The sequence below is a fragment of the Xyrauchen texanus genome, chromosome 13 (assembly GCF_025860055.1).
Source record: "Xyrauchen texanus isolate HMW12.3.18 chromosome 13, RBS_HiC_50CHRs, whole genome shotgun sequence".
Taxonomy (NCBI): domain Eukaryota; kingdom Metazoa; phylum Chordata; class Actinopteri; order Cypriniformes; family Catostomidae; genus Xyrauchen; species Xyrauchen texanus.
The window spans coordinates 14,700,071-14,724,377 of record NC_068288.1 but is presented as its reverse complement, the minus strand read 5'-3'; the positions used below and the strand labels follow the sequence as shown (position 1 = coordinate 14,724,377).

Sequence of the window (24,307 nt, the reverse complement as noted above, 5' to 3'; positions counted from 1 at the left end):
AGAGTTCCAGATGAAGAATGTCAAATAAATATCCAAATATTGTGGCTCAGTTGGTAGAGTGGGTCGGCTTCCAAACACAGGGTTGGCAGTTCGATTCCCAGCCCACATGACTCCACATGCTGAAGTGTCCTTGGGCAAGACACTGAACCCCAAGTTGCTCCCAATGGCAGTCTATCACCTACCATGAGCTGCCATTGGTGTGTGTGAATGGGTGAATGAGACACAGTGTAAAGCGCTTTGGTAACCGCTAAGGTTAAAAAAAAGCACTATATAAGTGCAGACCATTTAGAATCACCTATAGTCCTATATTTATGTGGAACAATAGTCTACACACACCTGTTTTGTATAGCAGTATGGGCGTGACGCTATTAAAGTATAATTATTTCTGGGGTTGGTACTGAAAGTTTTTTGCCGGAGCTGCCGTGCCGGGACGTGGACTGGCTACTATTGTGAAAATGCCGTGAGTAAATTGGGAAAGGTTATTTGTGACTTCAGGGTAATCTTAAACTCGAGGGTTAGGCGGCCGCTGTTGATGCTACGAATGCTGTATCCCATGTCCGGTAGCGGGTTAGGAAGCCAGCAGCACATTTTGTCATTGGGTTTTTTGTTTTACATGCTTGTGGGTTTCTTTTCTCTGCGGAGACCTCATTGAATGTTATGTGTAAAAAAACATTTGAAGAGAGAAAACATTTTTGAAGAGAGAACATTTTTTTTTTTTTAAGAGGGTCCCGAATTTACAAGGTGTGTCCCAGTGTCCCGTCATTTCTCAATAATTTTCTATAATGTCCAGGTTTCAGCTTTCAGAATTTTATTTATTTTAATAAATTTTTTATTAAATATCCTCAACGTCCTTCTTGGTATCATGTCTGGAATCGATTGCAGGGAAGGGAAAATATTGCATTGCATGATGATTTGACAATACTTTCATTCTAGTTTTGCAGCAATCCGCTCAGAATCTTTCTGGTTACCATGACAACGACTCACGTGCTTGGCGCTCTCTGCCGTCATCCAACACAAATGATGCTTTCTCATGGCTACCGTGTTAAATAAGAGACTGACACCAAAAATCATGCCACGCTCCAAACCACAGAGATCAAAATTTTCCCCATTCTGATGGTTGATGTGAACATTACCGTTTTTCTCAATCGCTTTGGCACAATCGTCGAATGACTATTACATTTCGTCAAACTATATGACTGACTATATGCATATTAGGTCATTTGTTCACATGACTATAGTCATTTATAAATGCATTGATTAAGCCTTGCAGATCAAAATAGTGTGCATTCATTTGCTATTGAATGATATTACTCTCAAATGCAATTATACACATGTTCATTGGGTAAATCCCTACATGCTAAATAGAACAACCAACATTCACAATAACCTGTCACACATATATTAGATACATAATAGTTATGTGGTATTGTTGGAATAGTTGTCAGATGGACAGACATTGGCTAGATGGAGAACAATCCAATTTCCTCACAATTTAGAGCAACCAAACGCAAATGCTGTCCAGTTTAGCTGACAGGTGAAACTCATAACCTATCAGTTATCAAACACATTTATACTGCAGGGGTAAGACTGAATTTCACAGCTGTGGAATATGGAGCAGGCAGGAGACAGACAGGGGCAAGAGCCTGCTCGTGCAAGAGGAAGGGGCATTAGAGTGCGGGTTGGAGAGGGGGCATGGAGGACGAGGAAATCTCAAATGAGATATGGGCAACAATTACAGACCATGTCATCAAACATGGTCTAAGTATGACCGAGGCTGGTCGGAGAGTGCAGCCTAATCTGGGCCGATCCACGGTGTTGTCAATAGTCCAGACATTCAGGAGAGAAAACAGTGTGTAATCAAATATTGTACTGCAATATTCCTTCACACTGGTATTCTAGTAATCCTCGCCAATGCATGTCTTTATGTAGAATACATTGACTTTACTGCGCTATATTCTGTCTAGGATTGAGCATCTGCCCATGGTGGTGGTAGAAGATCAGTTTTCATTGCTTAACAAGCACTTGAAATGTGTAATATGGTCGTAGCAAACAATGCTATCAGACTATAAAACATTCAAAGTGCAATCAGACAAGATGACATTATCTTTCAAAATGTCAACATCGTCAGACTCTCCACAATTGATTGCAATGAAGCAACTGTAAAAGATAACTTTTGAGAGGAATGGTGAGAGTGGAGGAGCTGAAGTACCAGTAAGAATTCATCATTGTACACCACACAGTGCTGTAATCTCCTTGTCTTTCAGTATTGACAAGGACAACCTGTTTATGCAGATATGTGTAACTGTATGATTTACTGTATCTACTGTAAATTAGTATCTTTTATAGAGAGTGATGGAGCTGGAGGCTGATGAATCCCCACACATTTTTGTGTATGTTGATGAGGCAGGATTCAACTTGACCAAAGTCAGGAGACGTGGCCGTAATATTATTGGTCACCGAGCCACTGTTGATGTGCCAGGCCAGCGTAGAGGGAACATTACAATGTGTGCTGCCATGTGTGTTAATGGGGTACTCCGCCACATTACCATCACTGGACCCTATAACACACAACGTTGTCTCAATATCCTGTAAACTCTTCACAGGGATCTCATTCTTGAGAATGAGAGGGAGTTGGTAAGAAATGACTTGCCAACTTATGTTATAGTTTGTGTGCTATGACTTTAACATCTTAATCCTTCTTCAATATACAGACCAAATATTATAAGAAAAACTATCCAAATTTGGTATTTGTCCAAGATGTATAGTAAAATGTAATGTCCTTGCTCACTCGAGCCCCCCTTCAGATATTCCCTCGGAGGGCTTATCCTGTTATATTGATGAAACTTGATTTATATTATATTCTTAATTAATCCTAATAATTCAAGATGCACTGTTGAAGTATGTGACAGTTATGGTTTATTTAAACTGCAAAGGTGAAACCTGCATTAAACATTGTGCCAAATGTGAAGGGGGAGATTTTAGGCGTACGTCAAACTTCCTGTGTTTCCACACTCAAGCGTCCTCAGGAAGCTTCCCCTGTCCTCAATCTTCACCACCTCAAGGTGCATATTAGGTACTTCTCATTTCCTAAATTGTGCAGAACACCCTAGCATCAATTTGGAAGAAGCAAGAACAGCCTAGCAACAAGCTACAATGGCCTAGCAACACCTTGCTAAAAGCCAGAAAAGCCCAGCAAACAGAAAGCCCAAGCAACACTTATCAATCAGCTCCAACACCGAACAACACTCTCACGGATGACAATAGCAACCAGTGAGTAATCTAATGACTTTCTGTCTGTCTATCTAAATTTCTGTCCATCTGTCTGACTTTCAGTTTGTCTGTCTGTCTGTCTGTCTGTCTGCCTGATTATCTGACTTTCTGTTTGTCTGTCTGTCTGACTATATGACTGTCTGTCTGTCTGCCTGTCTATCTGACTTTCAGTTTGTCTGTCTGTCTCACTGTTTGACTTTCTGTCTGTCTGCTATCTGACTATCTGTCTGTCTGACTATATGACTGTCTGTCTGTCTGCCTGCCTGTCTATCTGACTTTATGTATGTCTGACTATCTGACTTTCTGTCTGTCTGTCTGAATGCCTGTCTGTCTGACTACCTGTCTGACGTTCTGTCTGTCTGACTGCATGCCTGACTATCTGACTTTCTGTCTATCTATCTGACTTTATGTATTTCTGACTATCTGATTTTCTGTCTGTCTGTCTGAATGCCTGTCTGTCTGACTACCTATCTGACGTTCTGTCTGTCTGACTGCATGCTTGACTATCTGACTTTCTGTTTGTCTTTCTTACTGACTATCTTACTTTCTGTCTGTATCTGTCTTTCTGTCTGTCTGACTCTCTGAATTTCTGTTTGTCTCACTGTCTGTCTGAATATCTGACTTTCTGTCTGTCTGTCTGACAGCATGCCAGACTATTTGTCTCACTGTCTGTCTGCCTGTCTATCTGACTTTCTGTCTGTCTGACTGTCTGACTTTCTGTCTGTCTGCTATCTGACTATCTGAATTTCTGTTTGTCTCACTGTCTATCTGACTTTCTGTCTGTCTGCATGCCTGGCTATCTGACTCTCCGTCTGACTGTCTCTCTGACTTTCTGTATGTCTGACTATCTGACTGACTGTCTGTCTGAATGCCTGTCTGTCTGACTACCTGTCTGACGTTCTGTCTGTCTGACTGCATGCCTGACTATCTGACTTTCAGTTTGTCTGTCTGTCTGACCATCTGACTTTCTGTCTGTCTGACTATCGGACATTCTGTTTGTCTGTCTGTCTGTCTGTCTGTCTGTCTGACTATATGTCTGCCTGTCTATATGACTTTCAGTTTGTCTGTCTGACTTTCTGTCTGTCTGACTATATGACTGTCTGTCTGTCTGTCAGCCTGCCTGCCTGCCTGTCTATCTGACTTTATGTATTTCTGACTATCTGAGTTTCTGTCTGTCTGTCTTAATGCCTGTCTGTCTGACTACCTATCTGACGTTCTGTCTGTCTGACTGCATGCTTGACTATCTGACTTTCTGTTTGTCTTTCTTACTGACTATCTTACTTTCTGTCTGTATCTATCTTTCTGTCTGTCTGACTCTCTGAATTTCTGTTTGTCTCACTGTCTGTCTGACTATCTGACTTTCTGTCTGTCTGTCTGACAGCATGCCAGACTATTTGGCTCTCTGTCTGTCTTTATGTTTGTCTCACTGTCTGTCTGTCTGCCTGTCTATCTGACTTTCTGTCTGTCTGACTGTCTGACTTTCTGTCTGTCTGCTATCTGACTATCTGAATTTCTGTTTGTCTCACTGTCTATCTGACTTTCTGTCTGTCTGCATGCCTGGCTATCTGACTCTCCGTCTGACTGTCTCTCTGACTTTCTGTATGTCTGACTATCTGACTGACTGTCTGTCTGAATGCCTGTCTGTCTGACTACCTGTCTGACGTTCTGTCTGTCTGACTGCATGCCTGACTATCTGACTTTCCGTTTGTCTGTCTGTCTGACCATCTGACTTTCTGTCTGTCTGACTATCGGACATTCTGTTTGTCTGTCTGTCTGTCTGTCTGTCTGTCTGACTATATGTCTGCCTGTCTATATGACTTTCAGTTTGTCTGTCTGACTTTCTGTCTGACTATATGACTGTCTGTCTGTCTGTCAGCCTGCCTGCCTGCCTGTCTATCTGACTTTATGTATTTCTGACTATCTGACTTTCTGTCTGTCTGTCTGAATGCCTGTCTGTCTGACTACCTGTCTGATGTTCTGTCTGTCTGACTGCATGCTTGACTATCTGACTTTCTGTCTGTCTGTCTGTCTGTCTGACTATATGTCTGTCTGTCTGCCTGTCTATCTGACTTTCTGTCTGTCTGTGTCTGACTGCCTATCTGACTTTCTGTCTGTGTCTGTCTTTCTGTCTGTCTGACTCTCTAGCTTTCTGTTTGTCTCACTGTCTGTCTGACTATCTGACTTTCTGTCTGTCTGTCTGACTGCATGCCAGACTATTTGACTCGCTGTCTGTCTTTCTGCCTGTCTCACTGTCTGTCTGTCTGTCTGTCTGCATGCCTGGCTATCTGACTCTCTGTCTGAATGTCTCTCTGACTTTCTGTTTGTCTGTCTGTCTGATTATCTGACTTTCTGTCTGTCTCACTGTCTTTCTGTCTGTCTATCTGACTTTCGGTCTGTCTGTCTGTCTGACTATCTGACTTTATTGGACTTGTCCAACTTTAGAGCCTGTATGACCTTAAAGCATCAAGCTTTTTTTAAACTTATAAAACGTTCAGACAAGGCTCTCAGGCCAACATCAAAGATTATCTTGACAAACTTTTGACAGTCTTTATCTTGAACTCTAACATCTTTAACACCATGTAATGCAAAAAAGGATACCACACACTAAGACAAATGAATCTGAATCCAGTTATATACACAAATAAATACATGGCCAGTGGTTGATTATGCAGGGTAATTATATTTCAGATTCACAGAATACAAATCAGTTTAAACACTTGTCTTCATGTGAGGTCTCTGTGCAATCCATCAGCCTGAGAAACAGCACAGCTGAACAGGATTATTTAAACCACAATACATGTACACTGTTGAGACAGCTGTGCATGTTGGGTAAAGTGCCTTACAATGAGAGCATACAATATGTTCTATGTCAATATAACATCCATGCAGATTTACTCTAGAATATAGAGCTCCTTGCATCCCTGAATGGTCCAATGACAACAATTTTGTTTCAAACCACGGGTACTTTTTTCCCCATAATGACAGGAAAAGATCATAGATGGTGTCTTGATTCATCCTTTGTGCAAAATCCAATATTAGACAGAAATAAATGTATATGTGGAGACAAACTTGTCCTCTGGTTATGAAGACTCTTTGGTGGCATATTATCCAGTATTCATCGCTTATTAAAAAGTTAATTGGTGTTATGAGACTGTTATATTATGGTTAAATTTGCTCTTTACATTGCATATAAACGGCACCACAGTGGCAAATAAACTGTGTTAACACAGACTTATTAATGATACATACAGAGGTGGCCAAAACCACAATTGTGGGAAACATGCTCAAATCAAGTACTTGAGTTATGATTACTGATTTGTGTGTGTGCATAAAGAGCACTATTGTCGGGATGGATTGGCAGATGATGCTGAAGGAGCCTTCTGCTGCCCTGTGATTTGCAGAATAGTGTCTACAACAGAGACTCGCTCCATTCTAGAATCACAAAACTTGTTCATCCCATTTATGACATGGACAAATGTTATTTTTTTACATTTAAATCTCCAGTGATGCACTGTAAACATACTAAAGATCACTGAATTTACACTTAATAGATGACAGAAAAAATGAATGAACATATTTCAGCAAAGTGAACAATTGCCCAAAATAACATCACTAACTTTGTCCACCATCGATACACTCTATAGCGGCACCACTGAGCGTCATGAAACATGAATCAATGAAAAAACTAGTTTAAATTTAAGTAGTTCAAGTGAAGCTCCATACACACGTACAGCGACATTAATTTTCAATGAGAGCTGTTGACTTCCGGCGACACCAGCAACTCAAGAACGTTACGAAAAGTTTAACTCCATGCAAATGAGGAGCAAGTTTCGGGAACAGCAAACAATAGGAGTAAAGGCTGTATCAGTGTATCATGTCACCCATCTCCTTTGGGATAATAGAGTTCGAGTGCAGGCAAGACACAGGAGAGGTTTCTGTTTCTGTATATATATATATATATATATATATTTATTTATTTATTTATTTATCTTCTGTCCTAGATATATAATATATATATATATATATATATATACAGATTTTGAATGATTAATCAGTTATCAGCTATCAGACATCTATACTGTTTCTGAACAAAATTTTAAATTGAACAATTCTGTCATCTAGCAACTAAAAGCATCCATATGACACCTAAATGCTTCAAATGTTTGACTTGAGTTTCCAAATAAAAAGCAATTTGTAATTTACACTTTTTGAATTACTTTACCATAAGACATATTGTGATATACATCAATATCGACCAAAAATGTATGAAAATTGCAATATACATTTTGCTTATATCGCCCACGCCTATGGCAGATCCTTACCTTTATTCGTTTTAGTTTTTACTAAATAGTTTTTTTTTTTTTTTTTGCATTTGTGCGTTAGAGAGATAGGAAGTGTTGGAACATGCAGTGGAGCGAGCGGGATAGACAGAGGGATTGTTAGAGGGCTTGTGGTGTGATCAGGGTGAGCTGAGAGCTGGTGCAACAGCTGGATAGACAGTTGGACATTCTGAGCTGAGGTGGTTCAAGGCTGGTCAGACTCAGAATGTGGGAAAACTGCCTTAGCTTTCACAATGATGTGGTTATGGGTTTCCACTCATACTGTATGTAGGCTGAGACATCCACCAGATTAGATATGCTGTCAGATGCTTTGTGTCTGTCACACAGACCCACGCCAAACAGCCCTGCTGGCATGAATAGATGTACTATGAGTTCTCTTCTCAGCACAAACAGCAGGGGACTGAGGAGAAACACTGTTGAAAACCATTTGCTCAGTTTTCCCCTTAAATAACTACCGGGATATTTCTGGAGATTCTGAGAACATACAGTATTGATGAATAACTATAACCGTATGTACTAGCTGATACTGACCAGCACACAACCCTCTTAGTGCAGTTGGCATATGGTTAATATGTAACAATATAAACTGAAAAGCAAACTACTTAAAAGGAGAGAAAATTATACCATAGATTCATTTTGTTCCCCAAAAACAGAAGCACAAGGGAAAAAGACTGAGCCGACTGTCGGTAGCTATAGCAGGGTCTATACATCAACTCAGCAACACACAGGGAGGTGGAGTGACATTCACAGTTTAGAGGGGGGAAAGAAGTGACCAATGAGGTCAACATTACATTAGCGAGAACACGCCTTCTATCTCTCTCATATCCTTTGTTACAGTGAGCTAAGAGAGGGAATGTTGGACTACTTTTGCAAGATACTCCTGAAAGCATGTTCTGAATGACAACAGAAGGACTAGTGTAAATACAACAATGTACTTCCTGTTAATTCTGTATATGGCTCTTCTTCATGCCACATTTTGGAAAAGTCCAGTCGTAACAAAGGCCTCAGCAGTGGACAAAGACAGTTCTGGCAGCGGAAAGACCAGTAAAGACAAGAACATTGCTGATGTTGGGGCAGAATTCATTGATAAAGCTGGCGGGATCCTGGAATGGGACCAGAACCCACCTGTGAATGGGAATAACACTGTCACTGAGAGGACATTTGGCATCTCTAAGAAGGTTGGCCATTCCAAGTCAGGTAATTATAAGTCTTATTCAGAGGAAGTAGAACTTGAAACACATATTAAAGGGTTTTCAGGTGAGGCCAGTGAGTCAGACTGGCATCTGACAACTCTTCCTATGGACACCAGTAATTGCTTATTAAGAGGCTCAGGCTGGCCGTTCCGTTTGTCTTGTGGTGTTGTCACATTTTCTGTACCAAATCTTTTTAGCTACACCCAGGCAGAGGATGTGGCAGCTGTATTGAATGAATGGGGTTGGCTCCTGTGTTCAGGCTGCCACCATGGTTTGCATTGTTTTTTAGTTGTTTTTTTTTGCCTAATGCTGACAACAAGATGCCATCAGTCCTCTGAAAATCTGAGGTAGCCCTGCTGCCATGCAGAACTTTCTATGAGGTGCTGCTGGACAGTCTTACAGGAGAGGGGCCTGCATGTGGCCTGCCACACCCTCCCCGAGGGACCAGTCAGCCATGCGTAGGGCTGGGTATCGTTCAAAATATGTATATGCCAATATCTTGACTTCGATACCGGTTCATAAACGATACTTTTTCCGATACCAATTTTATGAAATCCATTTGAACAAGATTACAAACATTGCACATTACCTAAATTGCATGTTGAAGGAGGACTCGTGTGGTGGGCATGTTGAAGGAGGACTCATGAGTTGGGCATGTTGAAGGAGGACTCGTGCGATGGGCATGTTGGAGGAGGACTCGTGAGGTGGGCATGTTGAAGGAGGACTCGTGTGGTGGGCATGTTGGAGGAGGACTCATGAGGTGGGCATGTTGGAGGAGGACTCGTGTGGTGGACATGTTGAAGGAGGACTCGTGTGATGGGCATGTTGGGTGAGGACTCATGTGGTGGGCATGTTGAAGGAGGACTCGTGTGAAGGGCATGTTGAAGGAGGACTCATGTGGTGGGCATGTTGGGTGAGGACTCGTGTGGTGGGCATGTTGAAGGAGGACTCGTGTGAAGGGCATGTTGGAGGAGGACTCGTGAGGTGGGCATGTTGAAGGAGGACTTGTGTGATGGGCATGTTGAAGGAGGACTCGTGTGATGGGCATGTTGAAGGAGGACTCGTGTGATGGGCATGTTGAAGGAAGCTCTGTGGCAGGAGGACGCTGAGAGGATGACTGCACCGGCTCGGTCTTCTTGCAGTCAAAGACGGAGCAACTTTCTGCTCTTGAGTTTATTCTGTGCACTGTCAAGTGCTTCATCAGATTTGTCGTGTTGCCGGTCTTGGCAGCAATTATCTTGGCACAAATATGGCATTGCACGCTGTTGGCATCGAGCCTGGAGAAATGTAGCCACACTTTTGATCTTTTCCACATCTTTCACATGTGTGGGGCTTGAGACGCATACACACTACAGCCTCACGTGTGAGCCTCGTCTCTGGGCGTAACCGGCATAAACTAGTGTTTTTCCTTGATGCCTAAACACATCCAATCACCAGCACTTTGAGACTTGGGCACATCTAGCATGCTACATGCTTATCACTGACGTTGATGAGATTAACCCCTTAGGTATCGAAATTTAGTACCGAACGACAAGACATTTTTTGATACTGCATAGTTTAGAGGCAATTTGTTCAGTGCCTAAAATGTAGTGAACTAGATACCCAGCCCTAGCCATGTGTAACCGTTAGTAACCACAAAGGAAAAAAGGCCAGTTGCAATGCATCCATGTGCAATGATGCATTTCAAACTTGTGTCTCTTGCCTTGTCAGTGTGTGTTGTTTGTTGGTGTGCCTTCTACTGTGAGAGGTATGTATCACATCCTGTCTGCCAGCCTTGCTGTTGCTCTGCTACTTATGGCTCAGTGTGAATGCATTTCAATTACTTGCATGCATACTAGTTACATCATCTTTCTGAATATTTTCATCCACAGCCTCAGGCTGTCACTGAAGGTTCAGTAATTGCTTATCACACATACCTTCGCACAGCAAAATTTTACGGGAGAAATGGGAATCTGTGCAGTCATGAATTTCACACGATGAATTTCTGAGGTGAGTTTGGTAAACTTTGAAAGGGGAATTCGCCACATTGACCAATATGAAGTTGTTTTGTTTGGCAGTGACGTCTGTGTGAGCAGTGCTTCCCTACACTGAGTATTCACAATGGACATGGATATCATTTTAGCAGTGAGTTTCTTTTTAACTTCACTCTCCCAGAGTATAAAGTGCAGCATTAAAAAGACGCTGCTTTGCAGTTATTATTTTGCTTATTTCAAATGCACTCAACATTTGCCCACGCCTTCTTGACCTACAAAATTATGTGGGTGTTCGTTGTTTATGCCCAAAAGGGTTTTCAAGCGGGGTGGGGAGGATCATTGAACCAGATCACGCAGCCTTAAAGCCCAGGGCACCCCCGGGCAGTCAAGGGCCCCCTGGGCACTGGCCCCATTGTCCCAGTCAGCAATCCATCCCTGAACATAGTATGTCTAACTGCATAATGTAAAACTGCAGTTAGACATAACCTGTACATGATCAGAGCAAGAATCTGCCCCACCTATACCTGTAGTCATGAGCTACTTGGTAAACCTTGATTTTAATTCTTGCTACTATGCAAAAATAACATTTAAGATAAGTCTGTTCTTCAAGGGCAACTCAAACAACTCTCAGTTCTTTGGCCTGATCCGTCACACTGAGAGGCAGTTACATTGATTCCCACCATTGTGAATAAGGGTAGCAGTCTTGTCACTCACAAGCATAACTCGACCACCTCCGTTGCATATGCATGAACAAAACAGCACTCTGGGATACTATAAAGATCTCAGGCATGTGTGTTGGAGAGATGCAGTGGGCACTCACACAAAGATACAGATTATTGTGCCTCCGTGTTATAGTTCACTTGCTGAGTCTTACAAGGTTCTTTCTGAGAATGACCAGACAAGGGGGCAGAGAATCCGCTGAGGTTTGGGAGTCAAGATATTTCCTTCTTAATTAACTATGAGGGACACTGTTGGGATGATGTATGAAGAAATTGTATTTTGAAGGGAAGAGGATTCATTGTGAAGACAGTTGTTAAATGCTGTTGTGGTTTGAAAGTGATCCAAAAGATTTTCCTTGATCATTTAATGACTTTCTGTTTATGAGCAACACTGCGATTGTAGTATAATGGAAAGATGGTGGGTGTGATTTTATGTTTTCTATTGAACACAGTAGAGAGTATCACGCAGCCCACGTTTTAAGAGCTTACAATGTGAATACAGAGAGGAAATGCATGGTTTTGATTGATCGATTGATTGACTGATTGATTTACTGACTGATTGATTGATTGATTGACTGATTGACTGATTGATTGAGTGATTTATTGATTTATTGAGTGATTTATTGATTGATTGAGTGATTTATTGATTGATTGATTGATTGACTGATTGATTGACTGATTGACTGATTGATTTACTGACTGATTGGTTGATTGATTGATTTATTGATTGATTGGTTGATTGATTGATTGATTGATTGAGTGATTTATTGATTGATTGATCGATCGATTGATTGCTTGATTGATCGATTGAATGACTGCCTTACTGATTGATTGATTGATTGATTAATTTATTGAGTGATTTATTGATTGATTGAGTGATTTATTGATTGATTACTTGATTGATCGATTGAATGATTACTTTACCGATTGATTGATTGATTGATTAATTGATTGATTGATTGATTGATTGATTTATTGATTGATTGATTTACTGATTGATTGGTTGATTGATTGCTTGATTGATTAGGGAGTGTGGGGTATAGAATGATGATGCGTTTGTTTAACACATTTCCCATCTGCCCCCTAACTCTCTCTGTTTAATCCTGCACCCAGATCATTCATCCATTATTTCATTGCTTTTTTTGAGTTCAGCTGGTCACTGGTTTTGGGCAGTAGCCTATGTTACGCCTGGTGCCAGGGCTGGACTGGTAATCTGGCATACCGGGCATTTTCCCAGTGGGTCGACGCACTTTGGGGACAATCAGAGGTGGACTTTCCATTGGGAGAACCGTGAAATGGGCTGAATGGTCCACAATAAGCTAAAATAAACTGCCGTGTTATCCAGAACAGACCACAAAAAATGACAGCGAATGACCCAGTCACCAGTTGCTATGTAAATTCCCGCGCCGATTTCCGTGCCTGGCTGGTGCACAACATGTACCGAAACAGCACGTCAGGACAGCTTTTGCAACAAACGATGCTTGTGCTTTTACACCAGCAGCATTTCTACTGCAGAAACGACTTTATACTGAAAATAAATTGGTCATTATAACAAACTTGATTGTCATGAAATCTTATTTTCACAATGCTTTTGTAATGTAATGTAGTCTTAGAATAATTTAACGTAGTGACAGCCAACACAATGAGACCTGCTCAGTTCATCATTTAGTAGAAGAGGAGGAGCCTGAATGGTGTTTTGGACAACAGAGGACGGTGATCACTCGGTTTGGCTCGATCACTCTTATTAATATAGTCTGAAATAAGTAATTATGCACAACCAATCAATAGATATATCTATTTCTTAAAATAAGCCAAAACTCTTAAGTGTTGAGTACTATCCTCACAAAAAGATTCACTTCCAAAAATATTTGTGCGCTTACCATCTGCAAATGTAAAAATGTATGCCCATGACTTACAGTTAGTGCAGTTTGTAATACAAAGTCTGTTTAAGCTATGTAATTAAAATAATAAAAATTATTTTTTTAATAATTTTGTGTAGTTCTTTTTGTTTTATTACAAGCTATAGACCAGTGACATGAAAGCAGAGACTATTTAACAGAGATGGCCACTTCTATTCAAATGAATGGGAGAAATTGGTACGCCCAACATTAATGGAAAGGAAGTCCCGCCTTACAGGTAAAATAGCCAATCACCTTTTAGATAGAAACACCACCTGTGAATCAGCTTGAGAACGCACATGTGCATTCCCTATACAAGATGGTTAAATTGTGTTTTTTTGTATAATCTGCGCTAAAGACACAATTTATTATACCAGTTTTGACGGAACGATACGCCCCTCCCATGGATCGCATAATGGGACCAAATGAAGAGCCTCATCACCTCTGCCTTTAAACACCGAGCTCACCTCTCCTCGGGACACCGGTCTAAACCTGCTGGCATCTTTGCTGGTCCATGTGTGGTGTCCAGGATGCCAGGCCACTATTCCCCTCAAGTGCCGAGACCCATGAAGCCAGTCTGTTCAAGTAAAGCCACCGCCCCACGAACTAAGGAGGGGAGCACGTTTCTGCCCCCCTGGACCCCCTGGACCTTCCCCTGTCTTCACTACTCTTCCTACACATAGCCGTTTTGGAGATTTAGTTCTTTCCCCATTCAAAGAGATAGGAGCTGCACTTTCATGATGCTTCTTTACAAAGAAAATAAGTGGCCAGACTGCCCAAGAGCGTTCCAAAAACGTCTGCCGAGTGGACTGACTTACCTTCAAAAAGAGACTTTGCTGAAAGGATCCGGAAATACGTTTGGACCGTTCTAATTCATTCGTTTTTTTTACATTCTTGAAATGGTCTATAATTCATACAAAAGCCCACTAGACTAAAAATATATGCTTATTCTGGATCTACAAAGTATATGCTTTTTCATGTCAAATCTTCATGATGTCCAGTAACAGTGCACTGTCACTTTAATTCAGCGTGAACACTGCAGCAAAAATAGTCTCAGTGGCAAAACACCTGAAACACACTTTAGCTTCTGCGACACTTCTGCCGCGCTGCTGCTGCTTCCCATGTGAATACACTCAATTTTTTTAACTTTATTTTGGGTAGTGGAAAAAACCCCGCTCTGCTTCTGATCTGCTTTAGCAAGCACTGTAAAACAGGTGTTAGTTGTTCCTCTTTTCTCTCTCTAAAATATACGTTTTTATATTTATTATTTGTATAAATATAATATTTGGTAGTGACAGCTGTTTCATGCTGGTCATTTTCTTAAGTCTTTGTCTTACCTCTGAGGAAGTAGGCGCTCAAATCCTTGCCAGATGGGAAAGTTTGTGTTAATTGTGTCTCATGGGGGTGCAGTAGTAGGTATCACATTACAGGAACCTCTGGTTACCATCTCATGCCAAGATTTCAGTTTCAAATGCCCATACAGCTGTCAGTGATCTTAAAAACGTCCAACTAAACTTGCAAATAACTTTCCTTTAGTTTCTCACAGTCCTTTTTGCAGGCATCTGCTCGCTTCATTTGACAGAAATGTCATTTTATGAAGTTTTTTTTAAGGTTGTTAGTGTTGATAGTGTGTTCTACCAGTCAATAGATTTACTTTAGGCATTTGATTATGCATGTGTGGTTTTTGTTTCTAAACAGGAGGGAATTCAACATGGTATATTTCATTTTGTGCGTAATATTAAACCACTAATAAATGTAATACAATTATAACAAACGTGTTGCTTTATTAGTGGTGTTGAGATGCTTACAGTTGAAAAGATGAAAATTCAAACTAAACTAATTACATTAGTACATTAACACTGTTAAACTACTTGTGTTTAGTCCATCCTAATGACAGCTGTGGGATTTGTGCACATGTGGGAAAATGACTGGTACACCAGTTAGCCAATGACCTATTGGTGCCCTTGGGATGAATATTTCTCAGCACTTTCTCATGCATCGCAGTCCTGCACATGGTCAATATACATTTTTTAAACATCATCAAGTAAATAGACAATCTCTACATCATATTTTGTATAGTTGTCAGTTTTACTGGTGCTTTAAATTAAAGGGACAGTTCACCCAAAAATGAAAATACTTCTCATAATTCATTCACCCTCATGTCATCCCAGATGTTTGTGACTTTCTTTCTTCTGCAGAACACAAATGAAGAATATTTTTTTTAGAAGAATATTTCAGCTCTGTAGGTCCATACAATACAAGTGAATGGTGACCAGAATTTTGAAGCTCCAAAAGCACATAAAGGCAGCATAAAAGTAATCCATAACACTTCAGTGGTTTAATCCATGCCTTCAGAAGTGTTATTATAGGTGTGGGTGAGAAACAGATCAATATTTATGTGTTTTTTGGTCTAAATCTCCCCTTTCACTTTCAGATATATGAAATATGAGGACGTACATTTTTAGGAAAACTAAAATAACTTGCTTATTAGAGACTCCTACTCACAAATCAAAAAGGGAAATGGAAAATGCACACATCAGTTGAAATATTCACACTTTAAAATGAGACCGTCAAGCTGCTGCAGGGCTCCGAGTTGGGGATAAATCTATAGAAATGTGTGATTTTCAAATGTCATTTCTACCCCAGTTATGCAAAATCCCGCCACATGGCAGAAAATGCACATTCAAAATAATCATTCATTTATAATTATTATCGTGACTATTGAGCTATTTTTTATCATATAAATAAAAATATATATTTGATGTATTATTTCATAGTCTTGGCTAAGAGCGCTGTTCCCCAGCAGCCCCCTGTATTATACTGAAGACTGTTAAACAGAGAAAGATACAGGAAATGGACTGCACGGCTGGACTGGCCATCGGGAACATCGGGGCATTTCCAATTCCTGAGAGTGTGAGAGTGAATCTTGACTGCGTGAGAGTAATGTCTAATCATGCTATGAAGAAAACATTCGGGAAAATACTAAATATCTGATTTCACAGATAAATACCTTTTAATATTTAATAAGTACATTATTTTACTGAATAAGCATGCACTGTCATTAAAATGTGTAGTAGGCTTAGTCAGTGATGATCCTATTTTAAAACGGACACATTTAATTTAAAACATTTCAAATGTATGTAATCGGTGACAGTGTGCAGCCTCTGTTTTGAGGTAGAATTAACATACAGGTGCACATTCCTCTTCTCTATTCCTCCGCAGTCCTCTTTGTTCCATAGAAATCAGTAAAGATAAAACCAACTGTGTGTTTTAGAGTTGATGTAGGGTGGTGGGGTGCAAACAGGCACATCTGGACTAAATAATGGCCCAGCTATATTCCCATGATCTCCTGTGTGAGCATTACAAAACATGATTACCAGAAAGCACAGGAACGAAATGAATGTTGGCTGAGTGGGTGAGAGACTGGACAGCCGGGACAAAAGGGGATCATGGTGTAATGTGGAAAAGTTCCCGAGCTGCCATTGCTATAGAAACACGACCCCGGAACTGAACATCCCATTCCCACAGTCAGATGTGTTCACCTGGTTCAGCCCAAATTTGCCAAGTGGCCTTTTTTCTGCAAGAATTTTGCACAGAATGTTGCTCTTAAGTAAAAGATTACCAATGGTATCAGCTGATCGACGTGTGTTTAGAACAATTACTAAATTATTATCCATAAGAACAAAATATCAAAGAACATATTTGGTATTTAGTATACAAAGCAATTTTATCTCTATTTCTTTTATCTTTAAAGGGACAATTCACCTAAAACTAAAAATTATCTCATCATTTACTCACCCTCATGTCATCCCAGATGTGTGTGATTTTCTTTCTTCTGCAGAACACAAATGAAGATTTTTAGAAGAATATTTCAGCTCTGTAGGTCCATACAATGCAAGTGAGTGGTGACCAGAACTTTGAAGCTCTAAAACCACATAAAGGCAGCATAAGAGTAATCCATACGACTCCAGTGGTTAAATACATGTCTTCAGACACGATATAATAAGTGTGGGTGAGAAACAGATCAATATTGGAGTCATTTTTTGTCATATATTCTCTCTCTACCCAGCAGGGGGCGATATGCATGAATAATGTGAATCACCAAAAACAGAAGAAGGAGAAAGTGAAGGAAAAGGGATTTAAATATTGATCTGTTTCTCAACCATACCTGTCATATCACTTCTGAAATCATGGATTAAACCACTGGAGTCATATGGATTACTTTTATGCTGCCTTTATGTGGTTTCTAGAGCTTCAAAGTTCTGGTCACCATTCACTTGCATTGTATGGACCAAAAGAACAGAAATATTCTTCTAAAAATCTTAATTTGTGTTCTACAGAAGAAAGAAAGTCACACACATCTGGGATGACATGAGGGTGAGTAAATGATGAGAGAATTTTCAGTTTTGGGTGTACTGTCCCTTTAAGAGCTGTTGAAATCAAGAATTCAATTAATGAACATTTAAACATTTTGTTTATTTAAACCTTTGTAAATGTATTGATAATAGTTTGAAAATGCTTTATGAACTGAATATGGTCTCCCTTTACTTCATCATTAACCCTGAGAAAGCAAAATTTCACATACCCAGAATGCTAAATTTAGTCTAATTCTCTCCAGACCTTGTCTCCGCTTCAGTAGTCATGGGAAAATCAGTAGAAAATATATGCTTACATTGAGTTTTTAGAGGCTGTGGCTTGCTGATTTATGTGTAACTTACATGAAAAGTGTACTTTATATAAATTCAGGGGTATAGGAACGATCATATTCAATAGAATACGCCCGGGGTAGACAGGGTGTTCTCATCAGCCACTCTTTTGTAACAAAACATTTTGGAAATATTTTATGTTTTTAAGAATATGTGGTATAATTTGAAAGAAAGTATATCAACTGAACAACTGAGCATTTTTTTTTTATCATAGAACATTAATAATTAGAACTCAAATGTAGGAACCATGTGTGTAAATGCGTGTAAACACCTCTCTGTCTACACTGTTGGTCACTGAAATTCAGTATAATATCCAATAGAGTTGGGGTAGTCAAAATTGGACTCAATTTTAATGGACTTGGACTTGTCATGGACTCGGATGCATTTTAACTCGGACTCGAGTCTATGGGACATGGGATTGTTTTACGAGTCCATGACATTTGTGATGCTATGAAATAAAGAAAGAAATATCAAAACAGAAATGCGTGAACACATCTCTGTCTGCATGCAGCTGTATTAGCCCCTGAAGTTGTAGACGTAGCCAGAGTTGTTTCACTGTGTTCAAGCAAACACACACACACACACACACACACATACGCACATGCACAGACACACACCTGAATGTTACTACAGACTACTGTATAACATCAATTAGCGGGGTGGCTCGCACGACAAAAACATAAAGGCAGGTGTGTATCCAATATAATAGAAACTAAACAATGCAGTGTCACGCGACACGGGACCTGACAGCTGGTGAAATTCTGTGTGCCGTTTGTGCAGCCAAGACGGTGCTCACATCGCAGGTTCATCGTGGTTAAAAACTTCAAATCAAGAACTTCATTGAGTCGAGTCAACCACATCATGTCTCTCACTGTTTACTAAAAACAGCATATAAAAATACATAAAAATAGTATTAATATTGGATGTTAAGTCTTTTTAGGCGTAATGTATCTACACATGGGCTTGTGGTCCACACACTGTTGTCAGATTGAACTGCTCCATAATAGCTTGATGAATTAACTGTGTAACGGGGAAATGAATCATTACCGCTAAAGCAGACAGCAACTCTGAACAGATAAACAACACCTATTTATTATTGATGTTTTTCAAGGCATGGATGAGCTGCTTAAAATAAATGATATTACAGCATCTGTCCACCATTCACAACATTCAACCACATCACACAATAGAATATTAGGATATTTTGGGCAGTGAAATGTTTTGTTTATAATTTAATTATAGACTATAAAATAAATGTATTATTCGATGACAGAGTTTGTGTATGAAGCTAAACTTCATGTTAATAGAGGGAGGGATGGATGGATGGAGGGATGGATGGTTGGAGGGAGGGATGGAGTGAGGGATGGATGGATGGATGAAGGGATGGATGGATGGAGGGAGGGATGGAGGGATGGATGGATGGATGGATGGAGGGAGTGAGGGATGGATGGATGGATGGATGAAGGGATGGATGGATGGATGGATGGAGGGAGTGAGGGATGGATGGATGGATGGATGAAGGGATGGATGGATGGATGGAGGGAGGGAGGGATGGATGGATGAAGGGATGGATGGAGGGAGTTATGGATGGATGAAGGGATGGATGGATGGATGGATGGAGGGAGTGAGGGATGGATGGATGGATGGATGAAGGGATGGATGGATGGATGGAGGGAGGGATGGATGGATGGATGAAGGGATGGATGGAGGGAGTTGATGGATGGATGGATGGATGGATGGATGAAGGGATGGATGGAGGGAGGGATGGATGAAGGGATGGATGGAGGGAGTGAGGGATGGATGGATGGATGGATGGATGGATGAAGGGATGGAGGGAGGGATGGAGGGAGGTAGGGATGGATGGATGGAGGGAGGCAGGGATGGAGGGATGGATGGAGGGAGGGAGGGAGGGATGGATGGATGGATGGATGGAGGGATGGAGGGAGGGATGGATGGGTGGGTGGATGGATGGATGGATGGAGGGATGGATGGATGATGAAGGGATGGATGGAGGGAGTGAGGGATGGATGGATGGATGAAGGGATGGATGGATGGATGGATAGATGAAGGATGGATGGATGGATGGAGGGAGGGAGGGAGGGATGGAGGGAGTGAGGGATGGATGGATGGAGGGAGGGAGGGAGTGATGGATGGATGGATGGATGGATGGAGGGAGGGAGGGAGGGAGGGATGGATGGATGGATGAAGGGATGGATGGAGGGAGTGATGGATGGATGGATGGATGGAGGGATGGATGGATGAAGGGATGGATGGAGGGAGGGAGGGAGGGATGGATGAAGGGATGGATGGAGGGAGTGAGGGATGGATGGATGGATGGATGGATGGATGGATGGATGGATGGATGGATGAAGGGATGGAGGGAGGGATGGAGGGAGGTAGGGATGGATGGATGGAGGGAGGCAGGGATGGATGGAGGGAGGGAGGAAGGGAGGGAGGGATGGATGGATGGAGGGAGGGAGGGATGGATGGGTGGGTGGATGGATGGATGGATGGATGGATGGATGGAGGAAGGGAGGGAGGGATGGGTGGATGGATGGATGGATGGATGGAGGGAGGGAGGGATGGATGGATGGGTGGATGGATGGATGGATGGATGGAGGGAGGGAGGGATGGATGGATGGATGGAGGAAGGGGAGGGAGGGAGGGATGGATGGGTGGATGGATGGATGGATGGAGGGAGGGAGGGATGGATGGAGGGAGGGAGGGAGGGAGGGATGGATGGATGGATGATGTTTTTATTTAAAATGTTTATTTAATCGTAGTTTTATTGTAAACCACCGGGAATCTTATGCATGTCTTTTTTAGCCTACATCGCTGACACTTTTGAAGGACAATTCTGTTGAATTTATGACTCAAAATGATTATTCTCCATGTTTTTGTGGTTAAAGAAGAGCTCAATTAAATTTTCTTTGGTTGGTATTTAAAGATTTCAGACTGATTGCAGACCAACACGGCAAATATCAAATATTATTATTATTAAGTAAGTGTTGAGGGACAGTGTTTAAACATAGATTGTGTTTGTACTGTAAGATTAATGATTAATGTCTCTGAAGTTCATCCTGGATTAACTGCAGAAGTTCACATTGATCCAATTGTCCTTGTTAATTGTCTGATGAAGCTTTTGTTGGCAATTAATTGATAGTTGATGTATTCCATTATAAGAGTGTAGTTCATCATTAGACCGAGATGATGCAGGCAGAGATCAGTGAGGAGCATCACAGTTCAACAGGCAGGTCATTTCGGTGAGGTTCATCCTAAATCCAAGGTTCAGACAGTGACATATGAAGTATCTGATGTCTTATGGTTGGAGTTGGCATCAGTTCATCCTCTGAAGTCCACCGTAATAGACTGAAGTGATGTCTGGCTGGCACCGGCTGTAGTGTGTCTCCTTCACTCAGAGACACGTAGCAGTGGAGTCCGTCACAAAGCAGGAACAGAGCTTAATCTGGCTGGTTCTGGAAACCTCGGGATATGAAGCAACTAGCTACCAGCTGGCAGAGGCTTCCCCTGGGTCTTAAAGGGACAGTTCACCCATAAATGAAAATTCTCTCATTATTGACTGACCCTCATGATATCCCAGATATATAAGACTGTCTTTCTTCAGCAGAACACATTTGAAGAAAAATAGAGAAATATCTCAGCTCAGTAGGTCCTTAAAATGCAAGTGGATGGTGATCAGACTTTTGAAGCTCCAAAAATCACAGACAGTCAGCATAAACATCATCAATATGACTTAATTTAATGTCTTCTAAAGCAACACGATCGCTTTTGATGTGAAAAGATCAATATTTAAGTCGTTTTTTCTCTTAATCATCCTTCCAGTCAGCAGTGGTATGCACGTGTGATGAAATCTCGTTGGCAAACTCTCCAATCACACTGCAAAAAATGTTTTCTTAATTATTATTTTTGTCTTGTTTTCCATATTTTTAGTAGAAAACAAGACACATATTCTCATTAAGATTTCTTCTTTTCTTTTTTGCAATGCATTTTTTTTAAACTGCATTCATAAAATTCATATGATTTGTCATCACTGTAATGACTCCCAGTATTTTATGTATCCACAGAGCAGAGTGGAGTCTCCCTGCTGCAACTTATTGGAAACCCACCACCTGAAGATATCACCCGTATCACAGCTCCAAATGGCCAAACAGAATACCTCTTTAAAAAGGACACTAGCACAGGGCAGATGGCACATGCCCACCTGCCCAACCCCCTCTACCGAGACTTCTCTCTCATCTTCCACTTAAAGCCCACCTCTGAAGATGCTGGGGTGATATTCTCCATCACTGATTCTGAACGAGAGATCATGTGGGTTGGGGTCAAGCTCTCAGCTGTGGAGGATGGCAAAAGGAAAGTCCTTTTTTATTACACAGAGCAAGATTCGGATGAATCTCGAGAGGTGGCTAGTTTCGAGGTGTCACATAAGCCTAATGAGTGGAGCCGTTTCTCTCTGGCTGTGAAACTAGACCAGGTGACTTTTTATGAGGACTGCGATACTGAGCCAAAGGTGGTTAAGTTTGAGCGCTCACCCAATGACATGGAGCTGGATAGGAACTCTATGATCTATGTGGGACAAGGTGAACCTGGTAACCCAGACAAATTCCAGGTATGTTTTGTTCATCATATCTCATTTTGCTTTCTCTTTTGCTTGAGTTTCACCAAATAATTATTTAAAGGCGGTATGGTGTTGACTGTGTGTGTGTGTGTGTGTGTGTGTGTGTGTGTGTGTGTGTGTGTGTGTGTGTGTGCACATGTGGGCATGTTTTATAGGGCATGATCTCAGAGTTACGGGTGGTTGGAAACCCACTGGCTGCAGAGCGTCATTGTGATGAAGATGACGATGATGATGACTACGATGTAAGCCCCTACAGTAATCTTCATAATATGTCCTTCATAAATGTACAAAGAATCTGTTACATCCTAAAATTTATGTATTTTTATAGTATTTTTATGAATGTGACATCACATTGTTTAAAGATATGATCCTATCTTGACCTCTTGGCACTGACTTACAGGGGTGGCAAAAGTATTGAAAAATCACAAGATCAATTACAATGCATAAAAACGTCTGAATAAAGAGTAAAAGAGTAGCTCATTTAAAGTACTCAAGAGTAGAAGTATTGAGTTGTGAATCCTATCCCTCATTACATTGCACGCTACAATTAAAAAATGTTGCTTACGTACTGTAATTGACATTCCCTTTTATAGCTGTTTTTGACTGCCAATGTGGCGGGATGTTGCAGGTCAAGCAGGACCAGTTACAGTGGTTCAGTGACCCTGATGGGGGTGAGGTTTAGGGGGGTGAGTGTAGCGGTTGCCAGTTGGTACGTGCTGTGCAGTGCGGAAACCTCACTCCCCTGATGCTGATGCTAGAAGATGTATCCTTTAGCCTCCTCGTTAGCATGCCCGCCTCCCATGCCAGAGACCCCGGTTCAAATTACGTTCAGAATGGGTTGAGCAGGACTGGCTACGGTGGTGCCGTGACCCTGATGGGGGTGAGGTTTAGGGGGGTGAGTGTAGCGGTTGCCAGTTGGTGCGTGCTGCGCAGTGCGTAAGCCTCACTCCCCTGGCCACAAGAGGCGCACTAGTGGCTGTAGCCTTTAGCCTCCTCGTTAGCGAGCCTACCTCCCATGCAGGACCAGCCTTAAGAGGCGCACTAGTGACCGAGACTAGAGGCCATGGCTTTTCTAGCCTCCTTGTTAGCGTGTCTGACTCCCATGCCGGGGATCGCCGCTTCTAATCCCGCTCGGAATGAGTCGAGTAGGACCAGTTACAGATGCATGATGTAATCTATACATAACAATCACAACATACAAATATTAGATGTGAAGTCTGCGGGTATGGCCATGAAGTTTTTATATTTTAATGCCAGTATGTGCTTTCGTTTAGGCACAACTGGGTTGGCGAAATCACACGCACAAAGCGCTAATAGGCTGGGATAAATGCAATTTAATAATTAAATTCTGGTTATTGCACTGTCTGCGTCTGTATATTGTATTTTCTGTCAAGTAACGTCAATTTAAAAGAAGAAAGCCTATTCAAAAGTATTAGGTTGTGTAAATGAGCTGTATGCAGTGCATCCCCTGCTCGTTGACTGTTTTGTCATCAGCACTGCGATGATGTATATGTTATGGTGGTGGCGTAGTGGCTAAAGCACAGGGCTGTTAATCAGATGGTTGCTGGTTCT

At 41.3% G+C, this 24,307-nt stretch overlaps 1 protein-coding gene and 1 long non-coding RNA gene across 2 annotated transcripts in view; both read left to right on the top strand.

Annotated features, from left to right (window-relative positions):
* The window catches only part of LOC127654050 (uncharacterized), a 165,180-nt gene that overhangs the window by 81,128 nt on the left and 59,745 nt on the right, over window positions 1-24,307 (top strand). The gene's annotated exons all lie outside the window — the stretch shown is intronic.
* Window positions 8,463-24,307, top strand: part of col18a1b (collagen type XVIII alpha 1 chain b) — a 56,054-nt gene continuing 40,209 nt past the window's right edge. Inside the window, 3 exon segments of the mRNA XM_052140949.1 lie at window positions 8,463-8,807; window positions 22,185-22,726; window positions 22,891-22,977. Of these exon segments, the coding sequence (XP_051996909.1) occupies window positions 8,540-8,807; window positions 22,185-22,726; window positions 22,891-22,977 (897 nt within the window). The 5' untranslated portion in view covers window positions 8,463-8,539.